Genomic DNA, 13,475 nt, shown 5'->3' on the forward strand with positions numbered 1-13,475 from the left:
GTGTAGGATTTGGGGGGCAGGGACAGTGGGTTTGAGAGGTGTGGCAGAGGGACTGGGGGTTGGAGGAGCTGTGGGATCTGGGTGCTCAAGCCACAAATCCTGTGTGACCTCTCTGTGCCTCATATTTCCCATCTGTAAAATGGGAGCAGTCAAGGTGCAGCCTTCCTGGATTTGCTGGGAAGATTAAATACATGCCTGGCGCATACCAAGGAGACTCGGGGAATGGCAGTATTGTAATTTGGGTTTTTTCAGATGACAAATCTCTGCCTTCTGTTCTTGGGCATATCCAAAACTTCAGAGTATGGTGAGCCCTGAGGGCTTAGATAGGCTGGGGTTGAGCAGTTGTCCAGAGGGCTGGTCCCAGGATCAGGTTGTGGTCAGGCCTGCAAGACAGTGGGCACAGATGGGCCACCTTGGAGCAGCCTGTGGTTGCACAGCCCAAGATGGATCTTAGAGGTTTGGCCTGGCTTAGAGCTCCAGCTGGATTGATGCCCAGTCCAGGGGCCAGAGAGGCGAGGACTGGGGCCCTTCACCGGGGCCTGGTGGTCACCCCGCGCCCCCTGCAGCTGGCGCTGGAGCAGCGCTGCCGGGAGCTGCGCGTGCGGGGCCGGCGCTTGGAGGAGACGCTGCCTCGGTGCATCGGCTCCGAGGAGCAGCGCGAGGTGCTCAGCCTGCTGTGCCGCGTGCACGAGCTCGAGGTGGAGAACACGGAGATGCAGTCACACGCGCTGCTCCGCAATGGCGCGCTCCGCCACCGCCACGAGGCCGTGCGCCGCCTGGAGCAGCACCGCAGCCTCTGCGACGAGATCATCCAGGGCCAGCGACAGGTCATCGACGGTAGGGCCCGCGCCCCACGCATCCGAGCCACCTGCGGAGGCCCCTGGGCACGCGCTGAGCCCTGCCCCTCCCCCGGCAGACTACAACCTGGCCGTCCCGCAACATCTGGAGGAACTTTACGAAGCCTACCTGCGGGAGCTGGAGGAGGGCAGCCTGGAGCGGGCCACCATCATGGACCATGTAGCCTCCAGGGCCCTGCAGGTGGGCACCTGAGCCTGGGCACGTGTCCCAAGGGAGAGACTGGTGCCCAAGACAATGGCAGCACCCCAGGGAGGGGATTTCCTTACCTTCTTACTTCACCCAAAAGCCTTGCCAAGCCTGAGTAAGATCACCATCCTGGGCATTCCTCTCTGGCACTTGTCCCCACACAGGGTCTCAGGGTTGGCCAAATGGCCTCAGATACACTCCCAGGAGACCAGGCCATCAGGCAGTGCCACTAGGGGATGCCCAACAGCCCGCAGTGTACCCTTGGGGACACAAGCCCACTGTCCTTCTGGGATCTCCAGCCCGTTACGAGTCTGTCCCTCTGTCTCCATGCTATTACCTGGTCCAGGACTAGTTCTAACTGTCTTCCCCTTCCTCCCACCCCCAGGACAGCTCTTTGCCCAAAATTACAGTGGGAGGAGACACAATGACCCCAGATTCTGACCCAGAGAGTGTGAAGATGCTGAACTCTGACACTCAGCATGTGCAGAACAGCACCCTCCGCACCCTCAGCACAGAGAGGTGAGACCAGGGACCACCTGCTCCAGCCCCCAAGCTGTGCTCTGTCCCAGGGAGGCCAACCCAGATCAGGCCTAAATGGGGAAGACAGGGCCAGAATGAAAGGGAGCAGATGACATTGTCTGGAGCCAGGACTCCTGGGCCCTCTCTTCCTTCACACCACCAGCTTCTCCCTTGGGGTTGGGGGTTGGGACTTCGGTGGGGCCAGCCTGGCCAACAGCCACCCATCCTCCTCTGCCAACCTCAGTGAAGTCCACCGTGTGTTCGAGGCCAGTCCCAGGGTCTGGCAAATGAAGAGCTCCTCTGTGCCCATCCCACCTCCCATCCAGATTGGCAGCCTGGTGAGCCAGGAGGTGAGCTCGACTGGCCCTGAGAGTTCCCCTGCTGCTGGGGGTGGGGGAACAGGGGTGGACACATAGCCATCAGGATGGAGCCTTTCTTAAACGGCGGCCACCCGAGGCCCCACTGACTCTGCTGAGTGTGGAATGGGGTCTCCACTGAGTTCAAGGACAGGGGCTCCCTCCTCCCAACCTCTTCACCCCACAGGTCCCCACTCAGGACAGCCTAGGCAGCCGGATCAACTCTTCCCCCGACAGTAGCGAGAATCTGTCAGAGATCCCCTTATCTCATAAAGGTGTGTGCAACCCTGCCCACCCACCCCACCCCACACCCCGGCCTGTCCTCATCTAAACTGCTCATATCTCTCAGCCCCAAGCCCCTCGTGCCCTCTTCACTGCCAAGTGCACCCATACATTAGTGCTGCCTATTCTACAGAGGCCCTAGTGTCTCCAGAGGATTAGTCACTTGCTCAAGGACACACAGAGCTATAAACACAATCAAAAATTGGGGGAACACAAGGCACTTAAAATCATGCCCTCAAATTGTAATAGTAGATGCCAACTGAATTCCTACCTCCTGGATGCTGCAGGTTAAGTCCATTATCTCAATTAATTCTTGAAATAACCCTATGGGGTTAGTTTTACCATCTCTTGTTTACAGATGGAAGTGAGGCTCAGAAAGGTGTCCCAAGCTTCTTACATGGCAAGACTGGAGGTGCTGGCATTGAAACCCAAGCAGTCTGGCTCCATCTCATTTCTGCTATGGCAGAGGAGGTTGCTGGGAGGAGGCCTTGATCCAGGGTTGGGTGCCCCCTGTGTTCCCCTGCAGAGAGGAAGGAGATCCTGACGGACACCAAGTGCATCTCAGTGAAGGCTGCCCGGAGGCGCTCCCGGGCCCTGGGCAGTGAAGGTCGCCACCTGCTGGCAGCCGCGACAGAGCACAGCAGCCTGTCCCTGCAGTCTCTGAGTGAGGCTGACGACGTGCAGCCACCTGGCCAGTTGGCCTCCAAGCGGCTGCCCAGCCCCACGCTGCAGCACGCTGCCAGCGAGGACAACCTCTCCAGCAGCACTGGCGAAGCCCTGCCCTTGGCAGTTGGGCATCGAGGTGACGGCCCTGGGTCCTGGCTGCATGGCCAGAAGAAAAATCCAGGCAAGAAAAGGGAGGAGTCCCTGGAAGCCAAGAAGAGGAAACGGAGGTCCCGGTCCTTCGAGGTCACAGGGCAAGGGGTGAGGCGAGGAGCAGGAGGTGGGGCATCTGGGCTTCTTTGGATGGGGGGTAAGGCTGGATTCCTCCTGGGGCCCCAGGACACCTCCACCCTGCACCACAAAGCCTCTGTCCTCAGGCTGGCATTGTTGCTAGGACAGATCCTGGTAGCAGATCTCTGCCTTACCTCACTGTTCAACCAACACAGCTCTCCTGCCCCAAGACACACCTCCTGGGGACCACAGGACACTCACGTCCTGTGGAACACAGGATGCGACCATCGCCTGGAACCCGGCATCCAGGAAAGGTCACGCTGCCTTTGGCCAAAGTCAAATTCCCTCCAAGTCAGAACACAGGTCAGTACCAACAAAGGAGGGGAGAGGGAGGCCTTCCCCTTGCTATGGGACTGGCATCTTGGGGTTGTGCCTCCAGGAAGTTCAAGGCCACTGGGTGATTAGAGGTGATGGAGAGGCATTCCTAAACCAGTAATCCTGGCCCTGCCCCTGTTGCAGGCCCTGGGGACACCTCACCCCTTGCTGTTCACCCTAACCCAGCTGGAATTTCCCGACGGGCTACTCATGGGCCCCGCTTGCCCCACGGCACAAGCACCCATGGCAAAGATGGACGCTTCTGGCATAACTGAGGGGCTCTGCCTGGGACTGGCTCTCTTGCTGCCCAAGACAAAATGGGGTGCAGTAGGGAATGGGAGGTGGAAGCTGGGCAGATGGGGATGACCTGGAAGCAGGAGCTCAGGGTCTCAAAAGGCCAGGGCTCCTGCAATACAGGAATTGCAGGGGTGTCTTCCCAACCCGTCCACAATTTCAGTGCCACCTGGGAAGGGTGGTGAGGCCAGGGAGATGCCTCCAGAATGGCTGGGCTCTTTGGCCTCCCAGCTCTGGACAGAATGTTGTTGCCAAAACTCTGCACAGATCTGTGGCCAGTCTTGGCTTTGGAATTGTGGGAGAGGAGCTGTTCTTGAGATGAGGCTGCTGGCCCACCTCTACAGCAAGGGCACCCTGGATGGTTGGAGAGGGGCCAATAGGCATTTCTAATATTATGGTTGGGGTGGGGGAGGGAATCTGAATCTGGTTTTGTTACTTGGTAGTGGCTTTTCCCCTCTTCTTTTTTAACAGTAAAATCCCATTTGGGTCTTGATGGTTGTGTTGGAAACTAGACCTTGTCTGGAATGTGGAGTGGTCATGACTGATTAAGATTCAACCAACTCCTTTCCCTTCCATGCCTGCTCCCCCCCACAGACCATCTCCCCCTGGCTAGCTGTATAGCACCAGCCTTCAACCCCCTGGGGAAAGGGTTTTTTCTAGACCCTGAGTCCATGCCCCCATCCTATCAGCCTTCACACCTCCCCAGGGCCCCTCCTAGGGAGTAATTGGGGAGTTGGGGTGGCCCAGAGTGCAGAGAACCTTACAGTCCAGATGAGGTGGTTACCCACTGGAGGTCAGGGCTCAGAAATTGCCTAATCAGCCCCCTCAGCTTCCAAGTGAGGAATTTCCTGCATGGGATACTGGGATGCCCCAGGCTTCTTAGACTGGCCAGGTCTCTGGCCATTCTGGTGTTCTTACCTGCCCTGCGCTGCGACTAGGTGAGGGCTCTCAAGGAAAAGCTCAATGAAGGGCACCAGGACCGCAGGCCTGTGGGACTCTCTCTGGGCTATTTATACCCAGGGACTGGTAGTTCAAGCATCCTCTCAGCTCTGTGAGCATGGGTTTATTCTAGACCAAGAACATAGCGTTCCATGTAAGAGCAGCTGCAGAAACCAGGCATCTGGTCAACTGCCCATCTCTGGATTCCACCCAGCCCCAAGGTTGCCAGTGCCTGGCCACCCGCTGAGGGCTGAGCTTGTAGCCACCTCTGCCTTGCCCTTCCTGGACCCCTTGGGACCTTCCGGGCCTCTATTTCCCAATCCAGGGCTACTTGGGGGTCCGGATCAGAGTGTGGTAGACGGGCTTGATGATGAGGTGTAGGTGCAGGGCGTTCTCCACCAAGTACTCCGAGTTGCGCCGCTGCAGGTCGGCGTGCACCAGGAAGTCGCCAGCCTCCTCGCTGCTCTGGTGGAAGCTGTAGGCATGGCGGACGAGCAGGCGGCCCTGCTGGCGCGCCCCCACCAGCACAGTCTTCTGGAAGCTCACGCCCGCCGCGTCGCCGCCGCTGCTGGCTGGCGTGACCACGAGCCGCGGCCGTCCGTCCTCTGGGCGCGCGGCGGGCAGCGCGGTGCCCGCGGCGTCTGCATAGACGGGTCGCAGGCTGACAGGCAGCCAGCGCGGTGAGAAGAGCACGTTCCACGTGACCCGGCGGCCCGCATCATGGCCGCTCGGGCCCAGCTGCGTCTGGAAACTGGTGCTGCGGTCGTCGCGGGCTGGGTTGTTGATGACCCACGGGGCGCCCCAGGCAGGGGCGAGGTAGTTGCGGGGCAGGAACGCGCTGCCGTTGACGTCGAAGAACTTGGCGTAGTGCAGCGGCGAGGCGGCGTGGAACTGGTAGGCCTGCAGCAGCAGGTCGGCCACCGCGGGGCCGTGGCGCGCCAGGGCGTCGGAGCGCGCCTGCAGCTGGAACAACTGGGCCGGCGGGATCATCGGGTAGCGAATGGCGCGCAGCGCGCGCTCGGCCACGGCGTGGGGCGGCCGCGCGCGGCCCAGCCAGGCCTCCAGTGCGTGGAACAGCTCCAGCTCGTCCTGCAGCACCAGGTCCGAGCGTTGCAGCAGCTGCGCCAGCAGCTCAGGGCTCACGGCGCCCCACTCGGCGCTGGCCGCCACCGCCGACAGGTTCCAGGCCAAGAACTGCAGGCAGCTCTCCCGCAGGGCTTCGTCCCCGGTGCTCACAGCGTAGTGATACCAGCCCACGGCCGGGCCCGCGCCGCCCGCTAGGTGCGCGCGCATGTAGTCGGCCACTCCGCGCTGCAGGGAGGCCACGCCATACTTGGTGGCCAGCCTGTGCAAGGGGATAGCCTGAGCCAGCAGCACGGTCAGCTCGCCGCAGTACAGGTACCTGAGGGAAAGAGGAGAGGTGATGCTGAGTCATAGTCGGGTGCTGCGGTCCCCACACAGAGCTGCTCTTTCTCTGGGTCCAGAGAGGACCTGGCCTCCCAGCTTTGGGGTCAGAATGGCCTCTGAGACTTCCTGTCTTTTTCTTGCAAGAGCTCACTCAGGCCATTCCTGCTTCACAGCCCCTTCCTTCCTTTGCTGGTGGGAATGGCGAGGCTCTGGAAAGCGCACAATGCTAGGCTGGAGCAAAACAGAGGTGGCTTCTACCATTGTGAGGTTTCCTGTCTGGTTCAGTTCCGGGTCCTAACACCTGTTTGCCACAATTCTGGACAAGTATTTTATCTTTCATGAACCGTGGGCTAACCATCTAGGAAATGGGGAGTAGTACCCAGCCCTCAGGGTTACTGTGACAGTCAGGGACAGCGAAGAATCCTGTTGTGAAGTGGATGGTCAGCACAGTTACTTTCCTCACACCCCTCCCCTTTCTTTCTGCAGCTCACCTTTCTCCCTGTGTCTTTTTCCTCTGCTTCCGTTGATCATCCCTTGCAGTCTCTTGCTGTCATCTCATCTGCCTCTGTGCCCCTGCTCACCCCACCAACACACAGCAACCCACTGGGCTCTGTGGGAGTGCCCAGCCTGTGCAGGGGAATAGCCACATCTCCCCTCTCTATTTCATGTTTGCCTCTGGGAATAAAAGATTGAATTTCCTAGGCTCCCTGGGTGTGGCCACATGTCTAACCTGTGGTCAATGAGATGTCACTGGGGCTCGGTATAGGATTTAGAGGAAGGCTGGTTAAATGCAACTGACTCACGGTAACAGGAAGACCCTTTTTGCCCATCTGTTTTATTTTCCTTGTTGCCTGGAACTTGGAAGTGATGTCTAGAATTCTACAACTGTCTTATCTAAGCCATTAGAACAGGGTTAATTTCTTAGACTATAGTGTGAATGGTGCCCTGTGCAGTACTGGCAGGAAGCGGGGAGGTGGAGGAGAGAGCTGGCTAACTTTATCAGCTCCCTAGCCTGTGCTTCCAAACCTGGCTGGACAGCAAAGCCACATCGAGGCTTTACAATAGAAAATGATTGCTGGTCCCAGTCCTACACTTGAAACTGATGATCAAGGGTGGGGCCCAGGAATCTGTAGCTCTCCTGACCAGGTTTGGAAACAGCTCTGAGAGGGTTAACAGGGTGGGAAGTGACATCAAAGTACACAGAGCACACAGGGAAAGGCAAGGAGCTGCACCACACTGCACGAGAGGGAAGTGGGGAAAGATGCAGGAGGCAGTGCCACCCCAGTGACATCTGGGGATGGTCGTAATGACCTCTAAGGGCCCTGCTTCCACAACCCTATAGGTGAAGGAGCCAGGGGATGAGGAAGGGATTAAAGCCTCCCCCAGTCCTCCCATTCCCCACCTGATGAACTTGTCGAAGACGGCGGCACAGTCCCGGGGCTCCTGCAGGACCACTTCGCTCTGGTTACTCAGCAGGTCCCTGAACAGCTCGCTGTGCAGCCCCAGCAGCAGGCGGTGGGCGTGGAACACCCGCACCTCATCAGTGCCTGCAGCCTGCACCCGCAGCACCACGTCACTGGCATTGCCCCGACGCAGCAGCTCCTGCAGGCGTTGGAGCTGCACCTGGGAGTGGTTGATGGAGGTGCCTGCGGCCTCGCCACCGACATCGGCTCTTTGGGCTGCAGTGGGAAGGAACATAGCACAGCCTCAGTCTAGGGGTGCAGAGGGACCAGCTGGAGACACATGTGCATGGGTGTGAGCAGAGAGTGCCCATGAGCACAGGCTGGGCGGCAAAGGCATGCCACTGCAGACCCTGTGAGGATGCTCTTAGAAGGGGTCTTAGATTTCACACAGGGAGAGGTCAGGTGAAACAGGTTTGGGACAACATTCCCACAGCTGGTCTCCATGATGCCAGAACCTCAGGCAAGGCATGTGGAGATTCTTGGTGCCAGAGTGGTGCCTTCACTAGTAGATACTCACCTCCCACGTGCCAGATGTTCTTGAACTTGGAATACGGCAGTGGGCAAAATAATCCAAGTTCTTAATGCCCTTGAAAGCACAAATTGGCTACTAGATAAGTAGTAAGTACACAATACACATATTAGCTTTAAAAGAGCCAGTCAGGGAATGAGTAAGTGTCAAGGCAGAGGAATCAGCCTTGCAAAGGCCCCTAAAGGCGGAGCAGAGAGGGTGGGAGGCCAGAGCAGCCACCATAGAGAGAGGCAGGAGGTGAAGCTACAGGCCCAGAGGCGGACCTGATCTGTGAGACAAGCAGCCTGTCGGGTACGAGAGAAAATACAGAAGCCAGGGGTGCTGGCACGGGGCTCTCGGGTGACTGCATGTCCAGGCAGGGCCCTTCTCTCCTGCTCCAGGGATGCTGGGACATCAGATGGGGATGTGCCTTCAGTTACAAAGACACTGTCAGCAGCCTTCCCAAGCTCAGACAGAGAGAGGAGCCTTGCGGAGGGAAGAAGGGAGGGCGCCTGACAACAGATGGGCCCCAGACACTTGCCTGCACACACGCACGTGAGCATGCACACACACACAAGCACATGGGGGGAGGGGGGCATGGCGAGTGTAGAAGTGGAGAGCAGAGCATCTGTGTGAGTGGGGGACACTGAGGGAGCAAGGGAGTGTGAGAGAGAAGCAGTCTCGCCTCCCCAAGCTGTCACTTTGAAGGACCTCAGTGCTCATAGTGTCCCCGTTCAACCTCTGCCTGGGACAATGGGCAATGGACAAGGTCTTCTTGTCCTTAAGACCCCTGCCTGCCTATCCAGCCCCTCCTCCCCTCTAAGGCAGGCTGCCCTCCTCCCTCCAGGGAGATGTGTCCATGGAGCAGTGGAGAATCTCCGCTATACTTTCCCTGCTGGCTGGACACTGCCCCCACCAGGCCTGCTGTATGCAGCCAGGGCTGGAAGGTCCTGCCCTTCCATGTAGTCCTGCACCCCACTAGTCCCACTGCCCACTCACCTGCATGTGTGATCAGCCCCACCAAGGTCAAGATGGCCCAGAAGTTGCCCCAGGACCCAGGCTTGGAGTAGCCTATTCTAAGCATCTTGGTATTCTGCTCCCAAGTCCACTGGAGGGACAGTGAAGCCCAGGCCACTCCGTTCACATCCCTCTTCCTTATATAGAATCCCACACAAGGGGACAGCACCCCCTTCCTGCTGGGCCTCCCTCCCCCCACCCGGCCTCTGCCATGGATTGGTGGAAACTGGCCCCAGCTGTTGCCCAGGCAACCACTTAAGCCAGGGAGCAGCAGGCCCAGGGGCTATTGTGCTGCCACTGGGCCCCCAAGGGGAACAGATCCGGAGCTTGCCCCCCCATCTCTTAACCTCCAGCAGGAGTAGCATTCCTCTCTGAGAGGTTTTGGGCTCTCTGAAGAGCAGGGAAGGGGCTCCAGGACCACTGGCAGCCACCAGCCTGAGGGTCCCGAGCTCCCTTCCTCAGCCCCCCAGGCACAGCCTCTGCCCTGGCATAGAATACGCTACTTGGCAGCACTTGGCTGGAGCACCATGGTGAGCCTGCTGCAAAGGCAGGGCCTGGAAGCGGGGGGAAGAGGCAGCTCAGGCTCTCACCCCTCCCCCAATCCCATTTTGGGGTGGGCCAGCTCTCCAGCAAGGAGTTCTTAAATAGGGGCCCATAGGGGTAACTGATATTGATTCCATGTTCTTTGTTGAAGAAAGTTCCTGGTATATTCTGGGGAGGATGATGGGCCTGTAAGAAAGCTCTGTTGGGATTGTGACTGTCATCCCTCCCAGAGTCAAGGTGAGTCTAGATGGCAGGGCTAGACTGAGCAGATGCACCCTACCCCACGCACCACTATGTTGGGAGGACCCCTACCCAGAGCACATGGGCCACCTTCCTGCCCTGCGCTCCAGCCAGCCTGAAGCTGGCCACCTACCTGCCTGGTCACTTCCTTCCTTTAATTTGCCAACCCCAGGCGGCCTTGGGTCTCTAGGTTCACCTTTTGGAAAGGCTTCTCTTCCCAGCTTCTGCCTAATTTGTATCTGTAATTTTTCCCATTCCCTGCGTTCCAAGGAAGCACACGGCACATTAGCACCTCACTGTATGGCGAAACAGAGGCAAAGAGCTAGATTGGAGGAGTGCTCTCCCCAAAACAAAGGCAAGAGAGAAGAGGGTGAGGTCTTGAGTTGGGTGGGAACCTGTGCATTTGTGTGTGCACACACGCACTTGCAGGGTGGGATGCTCTTGAGTTTTTACCTCTTCAGGGAGTGAGCTGGGCCTGCCCAGCTCTGCATGGGAGGGATTCCTTTGAGGTTGGTGAGCTGAACCGAGTGGCTCTCAAGGGATGCAGCTTACAAAGCAAGGTCCTGAACTGGGGCTGGACTGGCTCTCTCCCTCCCTTGCTTTCTGGATCCCAGAAACCAGTTTGATACATTGATTTCTGCCTCTGGCTGGCACAGGGAGACCCAGCGGCTCTGTCCCCTCTCTGGAGCCACAGAGAGAGCGAGAATTGGGTCTGGCACCTGCCTCGTCCGGGTTGGCAGCGCTGGAGCTCTCTGGCCCAGCAGAAACCCTTCTGGCTGCCATGCCTTTCATGCCTGGCTCTCCTTGCCGAGATCCGTTATCCTTTCCCTTGCTCACTGGCTGCCCGCCTGCCCTTCCCAGGAGCTGCCCCACATCCTGGCTCAGCCCAGCAAGTCAGAGTCTCCATGCAACAGACAGCCCCAGCCTCTGGGGGCAGCCAGGCTTCCATGCACAGTGTTTTTCTACAGGAATGTTCTGATGATAATAAGGAGCCTGCTACTCAGAAACTGTCCTCCAGCAGACACCCTTTCCAATGCCAGCCTGCATCTCTTTCTTAGAGGGCAGCTCACCTGCACTGGCACCTCCCATGGGCCTAGGCATCTGTATTTTCTAAGCACTCCCAGGTGATTGTCATGTGCTCCCCAAGACAAGATCCACCTACTAGAGTTAGATAAGAGGTGTTTCAAGTGTGAAAGGAGCTGGGAGGCCCAGGGTTACCAAGAAGACCCAGGAGGGTCATCTCTGGTTCCCCAACTCTGAAAGGCCCCACCTCCCACTATGTTTTTCCTTTCCTTTCCTTTCTTTTTCTTTCATTCATTTCTTCTAGTCAACCAAAACAGTGGAAATGGAGAAGGGAAGGAACAAAGAAATCTCTGGTTTGATCAATTAGGTGTCAACACCCCTGCACTAGGACCAGCCCTCCCACTATGTGTAACCTCCCTTAAACCTGACCCTCCTCTAATGATTAGAAACTGGCCTTCCACACAGAGGCATTCTCTGTTCTCATTTTCTTGGTCTGAGAGTTGCTGGAGAGAGTATGTGTGTGTGTGTGTGTGTGTGTGCATGCATAAGCGTGCAGTGTTTGTACTTGTGTGTGAGTATGCATGTGTATGAGTGTGCATGTATATTTGTGTGTGTGCATGCATGTGTGTGCACATGTGATATGTGCACATGTGTAGTTGGTGTGCATACATATGTGTGTATGGGGGGGTCTTGAGGTGGGAGAGAGGAAGCAGACCATTCATCCCACACAATCTTTGTGATGGGACATCTGCAGTGCTACATTTTTTTTTTTTGCCCCAGGGATCTGGAAACTCCATAATTTCTTTAAAGCAGATCCGCTGAGCTCATAGGCAAGAACAATTCCCAGAGAGACGCGTCACCTCCTGCTGGAGACAGGAGTGTTTATAGTCTAGGGGATCTGTCTGCAGCTTCATGGCCTGGAACTGGACTCCAGGATTTAACTGCTGAGTTCACTTGACATTTCTTTCCACAACCCCGTGCTATTTTTTTCTGGAAAGCTATTTCAGTTGGAATAAATGATAGTTGTTGGACAAGGAATTTCCCAGGCTATAAAAGTAACTGAAAACTCCTGCAATCTTGGGCCAGGAGGAGAGTTTCTGAATCTATAAAGGGAGTGATCAGACACCAGACAGAGATAATACCATGGAAAGCCTCGGACCCTGCTCAGCCTACCTGGCAGCCTCCCTCACATCTGTAATGTCCATTGTCCTGAGTTAGGGTTCCACGAGGGACTCAGACACTTAGATTAGGGAACAAGGAATTGTGAGTTTAGGTTCCAGGCCCCATGTCCTCAGGGGAGCACATTAAAGGTAAACAGGAAGGAATCTTTCCCTGAAGTGACTCACACCCCATTGGAAGCTAGGCTGTCCCATCACAAGGGCACATCTGCTTTCCCCCTCAGCACTGCAATCATGCTGTTGCCTGACGGAATGCTCTGCCCTATCTGAGTCGCCCATCTGGTCCACGGCTGTCACCTCCATGAAACCCAGGTTCACAGGGGCCCCTGCCTTCCCCGGAATGTTGTGTGAGGGCATGCAAAGTGAACAGCTCCGGGGGAGGAACAAACCTGAGTTCAAATTTCAGCTGCCACACACCAGCTCTGTAACCTTGGCCAAGTCACTTAACTTCTCTGAACCTCAGTCTCCTCTTATATAAAATGGGGGGATCCAGAGTCAGCTTTCGGGGGGTGGGGGGGCTGTGAATAGGAAAAGTGTAGGGAGAAGCAAATGAATCACCTACCTGGTGCACAGAGCTCAGGCTGGACTGGCTGTAGCAGAAGACTTCAGAGACCAAGAAGAATAAGGTGAGCAGCTTGTCGGGAACATCTCTGCTTCCGGCTGGCTCAGAGGTGTCTCCTCAGTGAGCAGAATCCCTTCCACCACGGGCTGGCACTGGCCACTAACACAGCAGCCTGCGGGGGAGAACTGACTCCACCCCTGTCCTGTCCACTGCTGTCACTGAGCCAGGCATCTCCCCAGCAGTGGGGCCTCCAGACTCCATATCTCCAATTGTGAATCCTCATCTTGCGGGCAGTGTGTATTACGACGTTGCTTATGGGATGCAAAAGACCTACGGCCACACATCCGTGATGGAGCATCATTGCTGTCCTGAGTATGGAGGCCTTGCCAGGGAAGACAAGTTGACAGGGTCCTGTGCATGGAAAATACAGCATTTCTTGTCTCAGCCATTCCAGGTTGCTGAGCTGTTCATGGGTCCCAAGGGGAAGACTACCAAAGGACCCCTGCTGCCGTTGGCAGGTAAATCCAACCATCTCCCAGAACAGGCCTTCTGCAGGGCAAGACCGTGGAGTACATGGTGACAGCAGCTGCTAAGCTGGCCGGGGGCATGCAGGAAGGTCCTTTAGGCACACTTAGCCTGTGGTCCACCTGAAAGCTTGCCCCAAATCCAGAGAGCCTTGGTTGAAGCCATTGTATTCTGTCTGGAGAGTATTAAGATTCTAACAGATAAAAACCAAGAGGTAGGGATGAGGTAGGTGCTCAGTAAATGCAGGCAGGCCCCTCCTTCCCTTATGCATGAGTGATCTCTCCAGCTTGACTGTAAGCAGCTCTC

At 56.9% G+C, this 13,475-nt stretch overlaps 2 protein-coding genes across 7 annotated transcripts in view; one reads left to right on the forward strand and one right to left on the reverse strand.

The window, feature by feature from the left end:
• Window positions 1–6,997, forward strand: part of KIF19 (kinesin family member 19) — a 27,365-nt gene extending 20,368 nt beyond the window's left edge. For 3 of the 6 annotated variants that reach the window (XM_053570039.1, XM_053570041.1, XM_053570043.1), the window contains 7 exons: window positions 567–837; window positions 917–1,038; window positions 1,430–1,563; window positions 1,808–1,913; window positions 2,107–2,194; window positions 2,728–3,458; window positions 3,615–4,684. In XM_053570039.1, coding sequence (XP_053426014.1) covers window positions 567–837; window positions 917–1,038; window positions 1,430–1,563; window positions 1,808–1,913; window positions 2,107–2,194; window positions 2,728–3,458; window positions 3,615–3,836 — 1,674 coding nt within the window. In that variant the 3' untranslated portion in view covers window positions 3,837–4,684. Of the gene's footprint in view, window positions 1–566; window positions 838–916; window positions 1,039–1,429; window positions 1,564–1,807; window positions 1,914–2,106; window positions 2,195–2,727; window positions 3,459–3,614; window positions 4,685–6,596 lie in introns of those variants that run through there. The other 3 variants (XM_053570044.1, XM_053570042.1, XM_053570040.1) reach the window with 3 other exon arrangements.
• On the reverse strand, window positions 5,000–9,205 carry BTBD17 (BTB domain containing 17). Its single transcript, XM_053570045.1, has 3 exons — window positions 9,081–9,205; window positions 7,513–7,789; window positions 5,000–6,105 (listed from the first exon to the last, which is right to left on the reverse strand). The coding sequence occupies exons 1-3, from the start codon at window positions 9,163–9,165 to the stop codon at window positions 5,031–5,033; spliced, it is 1,437 nt and encodes a 478-aa protein (XP_053426020.1). The 5' UTR covers window positions 9,166–9,205; the 3' UTR covers window positions 5,000–5,030.
• Between the last annotated feature and the right edge of the window lie 4,270 nt (window positions 9,206–13,475).

This window comes from Nycticebus coucang, chromosome 18 (genome assembly GCF_027406575.1).
Source record: "Nycticebus coucang isolate mNycCou1 chromosome 18, mNycCou1.pri, whole genome shotgun sequence".
NCBI lineage: Eukaryota > Metazoa > Chordata > Mammalia > Primates > Lorisidae > Nycticebus > Nycticebus coucang.

What these genes read in the sequence shown, in the direction of transcription:
- BTBD17 (XM_053570045.1), bottom strand. Translation starts at nt 9,165, where the DNA reads ATGCTTAGAATAGGCTACTCCAAGCCTGGGTCCTGGGGCAACTTCTGG. An exon ending in GGGGCTGATCACACATGCAG is followed by an intron (nt 7,790 to 9,080) that starts GTGAGTGGGCAG and finishes TTCCCACTGCAG; the next exon opens with CCCAAAGAGCCGATGTCGGT. An exon ending in GTCTTCGACAAGTTCATCAG is followed by an intron (nt 6,106 to 7,512) that starts GTGGGGAATGGG and finishes TCTTTCCCTCAG; the next exon opens with GTACCTGTACTGCGGCGAGC.